This window comes from Cupressus sempervirens, chromosome 1, assembly GCF_028749045.1.
Source record: "Cupressus sempervirens isolate cs-2001-9-10 chromosome 1, ASM2874904v1, whole genome shotgun sequence".
NCBI lineage: Eukaryota > Viridiplantae > Streptophyta > Pinopsida > Cupressales > Cupressaceae > Cupressus > Cupressus sempervirens.
The window spans coordinates 79,167,952-79,183,928 of NC_143118.1; the positions used below are offsets into that span (position 1 = coordinate 79,167,952).

General features: G+C 35.6%; 1 protein-coding gene across 7 annotated transcripts; it reads left to right on the forward strand.

Annotated features, from left to right (window-relative positions):
* The first annotated feature begins 677 nt into the window (after nucleotides 1-677).
* Nucleotides 678-13,101, forward strand: LOC149576317 (serine/arginine-rich SC35-like splicing factor SCL33). 7 transcript variants are annotated; one of them, XM_089816804.1, is made up of 8 exons: nucleotides 877-986; nucleotides 9,504-9,677; nucleotides 10,152-10,229; nucleotides 11,148-11,312; nucleotides 11,421-11,464; nucleotides 11,590-11,653; nucleotides 11,914-12,161; nucleotides 12,853-13,101. In XM_089816804.1, the coding sequence occupies exons 2-7, from the start codon at nucleotides 9,529-9,531 to the stop codon at nucleotides 12,116-12,118; spliced, it is 705 nt and encodes a 234-aa protein (XP_089672930.1). In that variant the 5' UTR covers nucleotides 877-986; nucleotides 9,504-9,528; the 3' UTR covers nucleotides 12,119-12,161; nucleotides 12,853-13,101. The 7 variants fall into 7 exon arrangements, with proteins under 7 accessions (XP_089672924.1, XP_089672938.1, XP_089672930.1 ...); XM_089816790.1 differs by lacking the exon at nucleotides 12,853-13,101 and adding an exon at nucleotides 12,480-12,807; XM_089816792.1 differs by lacking the exon at nucleotides 12,853-13,101 and adding an exon at nucleotides 12,517-12,807.
* The last annotated feature ends 2,876 nt before the right edge of the window (nucleotides 13,102-15,977 follow it).

Here is a 15,977-nt window from a genome sequence, read left to right on the forward strand (position 1 = left end):
TTCTATTGCGAGGAGTTTTTTTTACTTTTAGAAAGGAATGATGAAGTTGCCCATTGTATACTATTATAAATCGGAAAAGTGTTCCAAGTTGAATCTAATCCTAGTGGAGAGAAATTAGTGTTATTTCAATTAGGAGCATAGGCTAATCACATATTTTATGAAGACATTTAATAAGACAAGTCTCAACGAGTATGATTCTTGTGTGACTTGTTAAATTTGTCTTACACCAACCAAAGGTCATTTAGTTCAACTACAACTAGACATAGCTCAACCAAAGACATATGAGGTGGATATAACATTTGCAAGGTTGCCCTTTTGTATAGAAGCATTAATACAGACTATCAAACTTATAGTCATTAAAATAATAGAAGATTTGTATGTCATATATTTAGAATTTGTAGCTCTACAATGTCTATACATAAAACCTTGGATTAAAGATAAATGTTCCTATGAAAAAATTCTTTAAGTGGAAAGCTAATTTAGAGGTAATAATTGTACATCTCCTAAAACTTAACAGACAATGTTATCTTATAGAAGAGTTAGATGAAGTGGACATAGAATACTTTCAGAGAACAATATGCTTCAAAGAATACTTTCAGAGAACAATATGCTTCAAATAAGATATATTCCATTTAAAAGAAGTATTATTCGAAAAATATAAAAAGGTGAAAGAGCTTCTAAATGACAAAGGCAGTAGTACAAAACATTTTTTACCCAATTGTATATACAAGCCATTGTGCATGGTAGCAATACCTTGGGAGGAATTATCCATAGATTTTATGGCTGGATTTTCATTAGTCAACACTCATTGGGATAGTTCTCCCAGTTAATCGGTAAGCCCTAATTAAATACGCACTTTATTTCATACATAATTTCGAATCGTAGCTTCCACAAAAACAACTTGGTGCCTGCGTGAAGTACAACTTTCAAAACTTTCTGTTTTTCCTTTCTTGTTCTTCGCTGGTTCGAGTATTGCGTTGTTAGCGGTGAGTTTTCGTAGGTATTATTTTCATGAGAATTATATTTGATTATATGCAGTTTACCTATATCGTTAGTTATTTAGTGCTGAGGTTTTCAGAAGATAGATTTTATACATGATCCGGGTTACATTTTGCGGCTCATTTTAATCCCAATAAAGCTCTGGCAGTTTTACGAATCGCCTTTTCCAACTTTGGGAGTTGGCATTTGTTCAATTCTTCATATTATCTTTCTGATGTAGTTCTGAATTGAATATTGTTAAAATATAATTGTCGGGCAGGGCCAATTAGTGGGACACTTAAAGAAATCGGGATTATACGGATTTGTTTAATAGACTGAAATGTTTAGGAAAACCAACTTTGCTCGTTTGAAAGGTTTGATTTTGTTATTCCGAACGGTACAATTTCCGAAATTGGTTAGATAATGTATTTAAGATTTGCGGTTCAGAACGAACCATTTCCTGGATTTTGATAGAGTCATTGCGAATTAGTTTTCCATAACAAAATACCTTTGAGCGATTTATAATTTTTAGCTGTCAGAATTAGGGCATTGTTTAACATTTACAGAATTTACGTAAACAATATATTATCTGCCAAAACCTTCCATTTTCGATCTTTTAATACAGTCATTGCACTTTAGTTTTCTTTTTAGAAATATGATAATATCGTATATTCTATCACCTCCGTGTTTTTTGGGGCTGGAAGTGAAGTCCTATCCTTCTTCAATTTCCGAATTTGAGTACACAATGTTTGTGGGTTTTAAGGTTCAAAACTTCCCATTTCCTAATTATTCAGCTATTGTATACGAGTATTCCTTAACAGAATATCATTACTGATTAGTTCCCTCATTTATTTTATTTTTATTTGCCAGAAGCAAATCACTTACTATAACTTCTGAAATGACATACACAATTTATCTGGTGAAGATTCCATATGGCCCTTGAAGATGAATTTTCCACAATGGCACCACCTTATAGAGTATATTTATCTCTTCAGGCACTATTAATATGAATACTATTATGACGACATTTTGAAACCAGACTTTTGTTGGTATGTGGTAACTGATCATTTGACTGGGCTTAAATTTTTGGTGACTTTTTCAATCATATTTTTCTCCGAAGCCAATTAACAGTGGAGTGCAGGGAGTTGAAGCCTTGCTTTCGATGGGGGCTTGGGGGTTTATCCCTCGATGGGGGCTTGGTGTTCATCAAATGATAGGGGCCCGGGGGCAGAGCTCACAGTAGCTGTCTGGGGATGGTGCCCTTCAAGCAAAAATTGCCCATTATTTAATAAAGGAGTTGACTTTTGTTTTGGCATGTAAACTATTATTTGTAAAGCACCAAAAAGGCTTGACAAATAAGTGGCTGTCTAATGTGATATTGTCAGATTGTAATTTTCTCATCATTGGATAATAAAAGAAAGTGGATGACTGTTTCTTCATGGATATAGTTCATATTTGATGAACTAGTCTAAATTTTTATATTATTGTGATTTGTGAATTGTTATTTTTTGCCTCTTTTATTCTACATTATAATTAATATTTAATATTGTTTCTTACCTCGGTTTGCCTAAATGTAATGCCTATAAGCTAAATGCTTAGAAAGCTCTCATCTATATATCAATGTTTAATTTTCATTATAGAATGTGAGGCGAGAAAGATAACATATTTAACATTAAAAAATGTAAAAGCTTATGCTGATTATATGGTGCAGATAAGCCTTTTTCCCAGAAAAGTGGACTCCAATGCATATGCTTTCTTCCAGCTTACTACGCGAAACTAGAACTGTGACAAACATGGTAGAATGTAGAGTGCAAAATCATGGTAAACACATCCAGCCAAAAAGTATGCTCCACAGGGATGCATCTCCTCAATTGGGTACCCTTGTACTCATCCTAGAAGTTTTGGGGGGACTTGGGGATGTCTAGGAAATGTTTTGGAAATGCCAAAAGATGGTACAAGGGATGTAGGAGCTGGCGCCTTTTCCTAACATAACTAGGCACTATATTATGAAATTTTAAGAAAAAATACCTACAAACTTTCAATGCTAGTTTGGTTTATGATACACCCTCAATGATTTACCAAAAAAATGAAAATGTGTTTTCCACGCTCTATGTGGTACTAGAGATGTTTGTTGGGAGTGCACTAGGTGCACTGTTGCTAGACCTTGCAAGTGTTGCTACCCCTTGATCCTGTTGTGGGTTTCATCCCCAAACTCCCATCAAACTAAGTCTAACTAGTGTATTAGTGAAATGACAAATCATGATTAGAAAGTCTGCAAAATATATATTCCCTATTTTAAATCTCTATGTTTTTAAAGTCAAAGCCACAATAAAGGATTATCTTGTTTCATAGAGTTTGCATGCTATATTCAGTGTTCATTACAATGTTGAAAACAAGTTAAGTCATTGTTGGCAAAAAATGCCATTTTCATAATGCAAGAATGCGTTTACATAGTTAACTCAAAAAATTCCTAGTTAAGGTCAAATCAGAAATGTTGGAGAGACAAAAGAGGAAGTACGAAGGGTCATTGTTGTGTGTCTAGACCGGCAATGGCTGTTGGGAGTAGACGAGGTTATTGATAGAGCCATGCTGGGTGTAGGGCTGGAAATGGGGCAGGAACTGTGGAGGCTGATAGGGGGTGGAGATTCTTCACTGCAACCTTTGGTTGTTTGGTCTTCTGCAACTCCCTAAGGGGTACACCTGCCAAAAGTGGCGGAAGGATGGAGGAAGGTGGTTCTTTTTCTGCAGGAGAAGATCTGGGTGTTGGATGATGTGAAGAAGGGTTTCTTGAAGATGACACCAAGAAAAAGTGTGCAACCACCAGGAGAACTGCTGAGATACCAGATGGAAAGAGAAGGATGTAAGGCTGTTGGGGACTCCACCAGAGCAGGAAGGTGGATCGATGTGTCTCTGGCAGAGGAGGCGGGCGTGAGTGGAAGTTGTAGGAGGAGGAGATCAGTGGAGGACGACCGTTCAATCCTGAATTTCACAAAGGAGGATGCTGCAAATTGGTTCAAGAATTGAACAGGCCGGGTCTTTTTTAGATGTCTGGTGGCTTCTACAGAACATGCGTTTACCTTTTGTAATGGGATGGGTTATGTAAGAAGGTGTTAATGCCTTTTTTAGTATCTATAAACTTTTTGTCAAGGGAGCAGTGTATTAAGGAGTCCTTTTTTGTAATGGCCACATAATGCTATGGCAAACTATTGTAAACATTATCTTTTTATTATCAATACAAAAAACATGTTACCTATCAAAAAAAAAGATAGCACTGTATTTTTTTTTTAGACACGATCTTTTTTACAGCGATGTGGAGCCTTTGAATGCTCAGATTTTGTCAAGGAAATAAAGGAGATCTCTCTAAATCTCTGTGTTTCATTTGTTTTTACTTTTGATTGCCATTTTCCTTTGTGATTTGTAACCACTCCTTGATGTTTTCACCTGTTATATCAGATTGTGGGTCTGTTCATTATAGGATATGTGAATCTTAATTTCTTCATATTATCTAAAACTAAGAGAAATTGCTGTTCATTTTGTTGATTATCTGTTTTGGTTTCTGAGTGGATGATCTTTGTGTCATATGTCTTCATTTCCCTTTGTTTCTAAATTCATTGTCACATCTGTGTCATGGCTATGCACATACGTTAGATCGCCTTTCCTGCTTTCTGGGTTAAAAGCATACCCCATTAAATTTAAATTATATCAGATGAGAGACTTGTACCTCTAAATTTCCATGGAAAATCAATAAGTTAACTGTGATTTCTCCAACTGTTAGTTACAGTTTGTCTTTACATTTGGGCTAAACTGAGTTAATTATCATTTTACTTAACCATAATTTTTTGTTAATGGGTTTGGAAACAAAACATGCGGTCTTGATTCCTTGATAGATTCTTTGAAAAATTAAAATATGAACTTTTGCTTATATGCATATATAAAGATCATTACTCCTATTCAATTGCCCATGCTCATCAAGGTTTTATAACTCTCTATGATGAATGCTTTATCAATGTTATCATATTAATATTTGAAATTTCCTTATATTTAAAAATACTTCGTGACTGGTAACATTTCCCATGTCCCTTGAATTCCCCATTCTGTAAACTTGGTGGAGCATAGGCCAAGAATAAATATATATTCTCTGACAAGTCAATGATGTTAATATCCCCTTTTCCAGTGCCCCAGTTTTAACCTAAAATTATATTTCCAATTAAAACAAGAGATGGAGTAGAGTTAGTGATATCATTTACCAACTATGGAATAGGATAGATCTTGGTTGAGACCCTGCAATTGTGTTAGGTAATCATTGAAACATAATCCATAAAAACATTTTTTCCCTACTATGGTTAGGAAGATTAACTCAATCATATGATAAAATTAATTTTGTAGACAAAGTTCGTTGGGAAAACATATAAGGTGCTTCGAGCTGATTCCTTTCCATCAAGCCCAAGAGCACTGAATGACATTTTGCCATTTGGCCTCCTAGCCCCACTTGGGATCATCACTACTCGAATGGAACTTAGGTGCTACCTGCATCCCTTATATGTATTCCATCATAATGTGCACGAGGAATTCCCTTAAGACTTTTCCCAACAATTAATCAACACTATCAAGTACTATGGGAGACCATACAAGGTGCTTTGAGCCTATCCATCAAGCTTAGGAGCATCAATTAACACATGCCATTTGGCCTCCGAGCACTTCTTGGGGTTACAACTACTTGAATGGACATTTTTGCTACTTGTATTGTACCATATCCCTCCATATTGGGACAATGTATTGATTGTAAGTTTTTAAAGGAATCTTCAACATTATTAACTATGCATACAATCCTATTTCCTATCAAATGGAAGACAAGTCAATTAGTCAGCCAGATCAAAATGCACTATGCACCATACCAATGCCTTGAATAGAATATAAATTGTTGTCTGATTTATTGATTGTGAGATTGCAGGTCTCTTCCCTTGTCACATGCTTATCCCGTCTTTGATGCCTTGCTGATCTCTTCCTATCATGGTTAAATATCCTCTTGTTTCCTGTTGTACCTCTCCAACCCCGTCATTACAATGAGGTAATAGAGCCTCAAACCTTGGATTGCAAGTGCAATGAAGTATATAGGATGTTGAATATTATTGATGAAAGGATTGTCATTGATGTCAAAGTTCTATAGTCGAGATTGTTGAAAATGGTGTATACATATAGTGTGATCAAAGAGAAGTGCTGATGTAATCAGATGAATCTTGGCGCAACCAATACAAGAATGATGAGTTGATAAAGAAATTCATTGATATGATGGTGTACAATGACAATTAGTGCTAATAAAAGACTTCACAGTTATAGAGCAGATTTTATATTGGTTGAATTGAAAAGCAGTCAAGTAGTGATTATCATAATGTTATCCTTCAGAGGAAAGTTTACAAAGACATCTCCAAAGAATAAACACAAAGATGACAGTTAAAAGAAATGATAAATTATTTAGAAAAAGATATCTCAATAAGAGTAAGCAAGCAATGAACCAGAATGGCAATTCATTGAAATGAGCATTTGAGTAAAGACAGATAATTAAACATACAGCAAACAGGACAACAGATGCAGCCATAATATTTATACATGTATATATCCTCTATAGTCAAATGATAGAATCAAATATGAAGTTATGAAGTTAAAATGGTTGGCTAGCAGAGAGAAATACTATCAGCATATATAGAAGGAAGATGTGTTGTGTGAAGGCTATAAAGAGCAACAATTCAGTAAGGCTAACATGGCATGGATTAAATTGAAGGCAGTGATAATTAATAGAGTATAGACCATGACCAAGACTTGCATTAAACAGGGTATGTGTAGTGATAATGAAGTTAGCCACAAAACAAGTTTGATGGTCTGTTTGTAAGCATGTATTAATACTAGAATGCTATCTCTAGTAAAGATCACAGAAATTATTCAAGTGACCATGAGAATATGAAGTTAGACAGTCGGGTGTTTATGTGCAGTTATAAGGAATAAGAATACAAAGGAGATAGCAAGAAATTGACTATGAATATATAAAAGATGGCAATGAAATTAATACTAATATGAAACGAATATGCCCATCACTAATGGACAGCGATGAAAGGATGCCGCGATCAAGTTGTCTTCAGAGGGTCAAACGTCAATCTCTTTTATGAAATGATGCCTCGCCCTGAGACGATGAGAGTAGCATGAATGATTAACATAATACGAAGGCATACAAGGAAGCAAATGTATTTCAGAGCCACCGTATGAAAGGAAAGTCATCACTGATGAGAACAATACCATGTAATTCATAGTGACGTCAAAGAATTAATGTTGCAGTAGTGCATGATACTGAATCGAGGCTCCTGCATACACAGTGATATTGAAACATCATTGCCGACAATAAAAAACATTATGAATTCAAATTTCAAACAAAGAATCAGTGAAGACATTGTATATTGTAGCCATAGTCGGATAACAACTTGGCACTTAAATGGCTCATGACAGAAGATTGTAATTATCACAGGGTGCAAGACGGAGAGTAAAGATTGAACACATAGAAGTGAAGTGGCAGCCTGTATAAATAATAGTGATCACTAAAGGAATCAAGCAATGGTATATGGAGCAACATTATCACAAGATTTGAATATGCAAATGGAAGTTGAGTCTCTAGGGGTAATTCTAAGGGTAATTCGACGTGTCCTTCTGACAGTATCAAATCGGTCAAAAAAGTTCCCACTTATGACAAAAGTGTAGCCAAGAAGGATGAGGATATGGTTTCTCTACCCAGGCCTGCAACCAGGTTGCAGCCTGACTACAGCTGAAACCCTAAATTATTCCATCAAAATATCTGCCTTTTTTATAATGTCAATAATCAATTTTTAAATATAAATCAAAATGGTTAAATGTGCAGCTATGGAAAACAGCCATGGATAACACTGCTGAGGGCCTCAAGAAACTTAGTGCTCAGGCTGAAGCTTTACAGGGTATTTCTAAGAGTAATTTGGCCTCTTCTTCTGGGAGTATCAAATCGGTCAAAAATGTCCCTGCTGATGACAGAAGTGTGGCCAAGAAGGATAAGGATATGGTCTCTCTATCCAGAATGCTCTGTCTGAAGTTTTACAGGGTATTTCTCTGGGTAATTCGACCTGTCCTTCTGGCAGCATCAAATCGATCTAAAATGACCCCGCTGATGACAGAAGTATGGCCAAGAAAGATAAGGATATGGTTTCTCTACCCAGGCGTGCAAACAGGTTGCAGCCTGACTACAGCCGAAACCCTAAATTATTCCAGTAAAACATGTCTTTTTTATAATGTCAATTATCCATTGTTACATATAAGTCAAAATGGTTGAAGGTGCAGCTATGGAAAACAACCATGCTGAAGCTTTACGGGGTATTTCTAAGGTGTAATTTGGCCTCTCCTTCTGGCAGTATCAAATCGGTCATAAAAGTCCCTGCCGATTACAGAACTGTGGCCAAAAAGCATAAGGATATGGTTTCTCTACCCAGACTTGCAACCAGATTCCAAAGCAAGGACAAGGGTGCTAACCCCATTGACAACATTGTGAATAAGGTCCATAGAATCAATGAAGAAATTATGCATAAAAATAATGTTTGTTAAAAATCCAGTAAGAATGTGAGACTTTGTTCCCCTGTTTTTGTGGTTTTGGTTAGCAGCCGTCTAGCGGATCGTCAACAGTTAGCTTTTTAGCAGGATGGGTTTTTTGGTAAAGGGTTTCTGGTCCCTTAAAAACCAGTTTTCCCTTTAATCAAAAACATGGAAAACAGGAACAAAAAACAATGAACTTCTGAATCCTAACCAAATCTGTCTGTTTACTTCTATTAACAGGACTAGATTATATTTGCAAAATTTTTGTTTGGATGCCTGACTCATTTTGGGTCACTATTTTATTTAAAAAACTATACTATATATACACTTTAGCTGTACTGAACCTTGGGACAAGAAAAAAAGTGAACTGGCCAATTACTTATCTTTAGTTAAAAATTTAAAAGGTTTTGATTGACTTTACGAAATTCTTTTCAGGTGTTAATTCACTTATTTTGTTATTAAGTTTAACTATTGTAGCATAAAGTAAAATGATACTTGAGAAAGACATCAGTGTGAATGGTATATGTTGTTATATTGAAGGCTGTGGTAATGACAAAGTATTGGTCATTGGATAATATTTAGAAATAAATAAATTAAATAGGCTATAAATTGGCACTTCGTTTTGACTATTTGGTATTATGATTTGTTGATCAAAGTTACCTACTAAATGTTTTCATTTATCCCCTAAATGTTTGTATTTATTGTATTGTGCACATCTTTTTTGGTGCCTGTTCATTGGGTACTGTATATCCATTTGCTAGTGTCTGTTCTTTTCTATTTTTTTAAACAGTCAACATTTGAATGTTGGACCTTCTGTCATCAGTGCATATGATATTATAATTATATCAACTACACCTAACATGGTTGAAGCTTATGGTAGGTTTTATCTCACGTGATTGTACAACTGATGTGTTTTTCTTTGATAGACTGCCTAAAGTTTCACCATTGCATATGGGGCGGAGAACTCCAAGCTACAGCCCTCCCCCTCGAAGATCATATGGAAGGAGAGGTAGGAGTCCAAGTCCAATGGGCCGCTACGATTCTCGAGGTCGGGATCTTCCAACAAGTCTCCTAGTCCGCAATATCCCTCGTGATTGTAGGTAGGTTTCTAAAACATTGTTTACTCTGATGAACTTTGTAGGATGAATGTACGATAGAGTTCATTCTCTAGATGTCCGGTGAATTGTTATTAAATTGTCTTGCTCAATATGTTTGTGCATGCTCAAATTAAGTTGATTTTGGTTGTTATAACAGTGGTTAACTGTTTGAGTATAAAAATTTACAGTTGTCTGCCCACACTGAGCTATTTCAGTCATCTATTCAAGAGTGCACTCATTTTGAATATTTTGTTTTCCTAGATTTGAACAGCTCAGTGTTATTTGGACATTCATTTAGTCACATTCTTGTTATTGGAGTTTAGTACAGCCTTTGTTTTAAATCCCAAGGTTTATGTAAATTTGTTTTTGTTTTTAAGATTATCTTGATCTGACAGATATGACCAGTTGTTTGAAGCTTACGTGTTTGACAAACCTGTGTTATCTGTTACTGCCTTAAAATCTTTTTTTTCTTTGCAGGTCTGAAGATCTTCGTCGACCATTTGGGCGGTTTGGCTCTATTAAGGATATATATCTTCCTAGAGATTACTACACTGGGTAAGTACGAGGCTTTATACTATTCTGTTGTGCTACAGGATTGTGTATCTCCAATGCTGATCTCTTCCAGGAGATGTTACTTTTGGTTTTTCCGTCTTTGATCACATGTTATTAATCAAGAACCATTTTCATAAATCTAATACACTCTTGCACTGATTTGATGAGGTAAACATCCCAATAAAGACTATACTTTGTTTAACTTTTGGCAACATCATGTCCAGTCTATTGTAGTGCTTTCTGGAAGTCTGGCAAGCAGTAATTAAAAAAACTATCTGTACTCGGAGCAGGTCATTGACATGCAGCAGCTTTTCATCTAGTATGGAGTTGTCCCTCGGGTGTGTTGAAAGAAGTTGCAGTGCATCATTTGCCGTTTGATGTGGACCTGCCATTATGTTTGTTTAAGTCTATGCTTTTGTCAATTGTAGATGTGCTCTCTATCGTGCTCATTAGTTGCATCGATTGTTTAAGGGACAAATTTGAGAGGCGCAAACTTGAGATTTCATTATGCATGGGCAACAATTTTATTTCTCTAAGGTTGTATAGTTCTTACAGTGAAAGAGAGGTCTCAAGGCATCTACCTAGTTTCTGTTCAAGAAGTATGATGACTGGAGATAAGATAAGCGAAGAAATAGTTTGAGCACAATATCGAAGTTAGTTATTTTGAAGCAAAAAATTCAGAGGATTTTGAAGTCATCTTATGATTGACCTGGCGATGTGTATTGAGTTGCATGACAAGGTCAGCAGCTAAGGGTTTGCTTTTATCCATATTGAATGCAATATGAGGGATTGTTGAGCTGTTTGGCGTCAAACTATCTCCATAAGTCTACTGACATAATTGTGAGAGCAACAAGTATGTCATTATTTATCTTGTGTTTTGTGAATGAATTCTAAAGTTATTTTTTGTCTTCTATGTTTCAGGGAGCCTCGTGGGTTTGGGTTTGTGCAGTACATGGACCCAGTTGATGCAGCAGAAGCGAAGTATTACATGGATAGGCAGATGTTTCAAGGACGAGAAATAACAGTTGTCTTTGCAGAGGAAAGAAGGAAGAAACCAGATGACATGAGGAGAAGAGAGATAATTAGGTAGCTTTGTCTAAGAGTAGTAATTATAGAGCAGTTTAACTTCTTTGTACGAATTTAAAGCTTATTGTTGCTTAGTATTCTTAATAGGTCAGTATGTTTGGTTTACAGGCATCGTGTGGATTATGGGCGACATTATTCGCCTGGTGATGATGGTGAGCCTGGAAAATCAAGATATTGTAAATAATATAAATAGCTTTGTCATTTATAAGTAATCAGGATGTGGTAGTTGCATATTCTCAAAATCATATAAGATATCGTGCTTGTTATTAATCTGCAGTGCGATCTCATTTGCGCTCACAGTCACCTGTTTATTACTCCCCTCGCCGTGAACCCTTTTCGAGGTAGACCCCTATGAATCTTTTAGCACTGATGATTGTCATAACAATTTCAACATCTGGAGTGACCTATGCTGACTTTTGGAACATCATCAGAAGTTAGATATTACACGAGAAACAGGAACAGACATCTGTAGCAACTATTAAAGATTTTCTTTTGCAACATTATGCTCTCAACTGCATTTTACTTAAAATTTTCAGACTACAGTGTTACTTATATGACAATGGTCTATGCAAAACATTTTAACTTAGGTGATCTCTTGCAGGTCTTATTCCCCTGATGATAGGAGATACCCGGGAGATCTCTTAGACAGGAGGTATTATGATGGGGACTTCCATTCCCTTTCTCATTTACATTCAAGGTCTCTGTCCGACAGGCCAAATGATTCCTACGGTAGGTCTCCTGGGAGGGCACCTTTGAGAAGTCGGTCCCCTCCGGAAAGATTACTGTCCTACCCTAGGTTTCAATAATACAAAATTATATGCTGGGGCTGCCTTTCCACTATTTTTGAAGGTATTCTGCTTCACAAGTTCAATCACCTTTGTTTTTGCAATGATTTGTGGTGAAGAGTATGGGTTGGATGTGAGTATAGGTAAAAACGAGAGACAACTGTGCATGCATATTGCATTTGTATCGTTGTTATAAGTACAATCTTAATTTGACAGCTTAATTCTTAATGGTTAGATTCTTAATTACTATGTTTATTTTCTACAATTTGTTGTGCAAACACAAATACAAAACATACTTTTGCCGTGTACCTGCAATTACTTTTGTTTTTTTCAGTAATGTCTCTTTAATTTTATTCAATTAGTATTACTGTGTTTTCTGTAGAAAACCTCTATGTAAGGTGATCAAATGTTGTTGGCAGTTTATGTTTGGTGCAAGATGATCGTGGTTGGTACAAGGGGAAATGGCAGCACATTATAATAATATTGTGACAATTGTTTGTTTAGTGTCTATTGAATGTCCTATGATGCAAATATGATTTGCCAATTAAGTCCTCTATTCACACAGGATATTTTGGTGAAAGATTAAGCTGGAAAAAACTGACGGTGGTACTCATTATAGTTCCTTTGATGTCTAAATTATTCAGAAATTTGTTTTGCTGTAAAATGTTTTAAGAGCACAAAGGTATCCAATTAGTCATGTTAACTAAAAACAGTGATTACATCGATTACTTTGATTACTTTGATGGTTTTGGCAGATATCAGGACATACAGAGATCAGAGGAATTTGATGGGCTTTTCATCATGCAATAGATTGCCTAAATATTTAAGAGCATGTCTTGTCATTAGCACTATGTTAGTTTGAATAGAATCTGTATGGCCGTAAATCATAGTTTTGGACAGTAAGAATGCAATAAATTTTTTGTTGTTTTAATCTCATATTTACATTGTATTGCTAGCACCACATTTTATTTGATTAATAAGAAATATAAAAAGGCTAATAGTTATTGTGATTGTGTTTATTTTGGTCGTGTTCTTCCTTCGAAGATTTTCTGCCTTCCAGTTTTGACTCAACAATAGTTACAAGGTTCGATCTGAAATGAATTCAGGAGCTATTGCCATTCAACCTTTTTAACATGTTGAGATGTAGCCTTGTATATTTAAACTAACCTAATAAATTAGCTTTTTGTAGATAATGTGGGCCAATTTTTTTACAACCAAGTATGTTCTCCCTTTGTTGACGTGATTATGAAGTTGAGTCGGGATGATTTTAATGGGATTACGTTTTATACCATATTGTTAAGGTTAGGGGCTTTGTCTAGAAGCATTTGTGTATATTTAAAATGTATCGAAGCATTAATTTTACTTTTTTGTACCTTTTTTTTGGGCTGATTCACAACCTACTCGTAGCAAATGCTTTTTACACTTGACATGCATTCTGCTTAGTGAGTTCAAGACTTAAATATTTGCAAGAAAAGAAACCCAATTTTTGATGCACGCATATAGAGATGCAGGGAGCTTGTCCTCTTGTATATATAATTTAAGTGTAAAATACATGCAGAAGCTTCTTAATGTGTATGTAGATTTTACCAATACATCAACTAATATGATCTATTAATATATTGGGTTTATATTTTGTTTTGATCTTTGTATGGTGGATTTTTTGAATCAGAATGTACTCGTACGAAATGCTGTCTACACTTATGCATTCTAACCGAAAGCTTTACAAAAACAAAACCCCAACTGTGAGGCGTGCCTAGAGTTGGTCTATTGGCACACGTAAACAATGTTTTCTGTTATTTTCTTTGGTAAACAAGTTGTGATGTCCCGAACCTAACATTTTGCAAAATCTCATTTATGGCCTGACAATGTGCATTCAAATCTTATATTAAACGAAGGAAGGCAGAGATAACTGGTTCATTTGTTGAGGCCATATAATATGGATGTTAGTTCTAGAAGGCTAAATGACATTGAGGGTTTTTATGATAGGTTGATACGAAAGATAAATATGAATCCTAGGGGTGCCCATGAAATTGGCTTTCCTGACGATACAATCAGAAATGATGAACACTTGAATCTTAGAAAAGGAAGAACATTCGATGGCATGTTTATCAGGATATGCGAAGTGAAATACATGAAAGAGACCCAACTATGATCCCTCTCAAGTTGTAAAAGTTTGGATAAGAGCTTGAGGGTAATTTTCAACAACTTTACATATATTCTCAAGTTGTAAAAGTTCGGATAAGAGATTGAGGTTAATTTTCAACAACTTTACATAAATATATGGCACATGAATGAAAAGTTAGGGAAGAGCAAGAAGACAAAGCTCCCAATTGTAGACGATAAAGAGAGTCTTAATGTTTTATTACAGTCAATTGATATAGTCCCAAAGGAGAAGAGGGGGCAAAAGAGGGTAAGAGGGTAAGAGGGGAGACACCAACCATTGCTGTTGAGACAAGTCAAGAACCTAAAACTCAAACTAGTTTAAGAATATACCAAAGGAGGAGATTGGGAGAGAAACTTGTTGATCCCAATATAATTGAAGTCCAAAGTATGCAAGCAATCACGATAGAAGATCTTGAGAGGAGATCTCCATCTCCTAAGTCTCCTAGTCCACCTCCTATTGCTCCTCATGCCATAGAAGCTCGTGTTGAAGATGTGTCCCAAGTAAAGGAGGTGCAAGCCCAAGGGGATAAGCTTGCCAAAGAAAAGGAACTTATCCAATAAATGGAACAACTAGGGGAATTAAATTTTCCCTATGATGAAGAAGAAGAAGAAGAAGAAGAAGAAGAAGAAGAAGAATATCTATATACCCTTGAAGAGTTGTTGAGAAGAGCAGACCCTCAAACTCCCACAACCCTTATTTCTGACATCACCATACAAGAAATACAAGGCATTGTCCCTAGGTAATTGAAAAAGGATGCCTGTGATGTGAATGTTGAGGATGATGAATTTGTGAAATCAATAGCTTTTAAGCAATTTCTATGGCAACACGATGGAGAAGATTCTCTGAAAAGTGTTGAAGAAAAGAGGAAGCAGAAACTAGATGTTGACCTTGATGATTTGGAAATAGAAGTAAAAAGTGAAATGATGATCATGTTTGATAAAATCACTCTAGAAGAAGGGAGGCAAATAGTTAAGCAAACAAGAGTCCAACTGGCACCTAATCTCAAAATTGCTGATGCCATTGCATTCGATTCAATCATGAAAAACATGAGACTTAAAAAGACCACATTTAAAGGGGTTAGTAGACATGTCAAGTGGCACATACTATAGTACAGATTTAGGTGCCTTGGCAACATGGAATCTTACTGCATCTGGATCAGGTAGAGGAGATGAAACAAGTATTGGAGTAAGAGGAAATGTCATTATACAAAGGGTAAATGATGCTAAGCTTTTCGATTCAACCATGAGTTTGCAAGAGCAAGTTGCTTATCTTCATTATGTTGCACTTGACAAAGAAAATATGTATGAAGATTTACAAGAACAACATAGACATGTCTTTTCCGCTTCTGAGCAAAGGACAAAAGAGATAATTGACATGTAAAACAAAATGATTTTGTTAGAAGGGAGAATATCCAAGTTACAGTAAAGTACAATTCCTATAGATAGGTGGTAGATCAGATCCTCAAGCATGCATGGCCAACATATAAAGAATATCATGAATGGGTAAAGAAATAAGAATATCATGAATGGGTAAAGAAATACGATCTTGATGATTATTCAAATCATGATGACCCACCAGAGTAACAAATATTGAAATTAGTTTTCTTATTCACAAGGAATATTTTGTATAAAGGTGGTTGTATCTCACTTGTCACATCAAGATAGTTTGTAATTTTGGGAATCGTTTGTAAATTGATGTAAGTCACGTGTTTTAGTT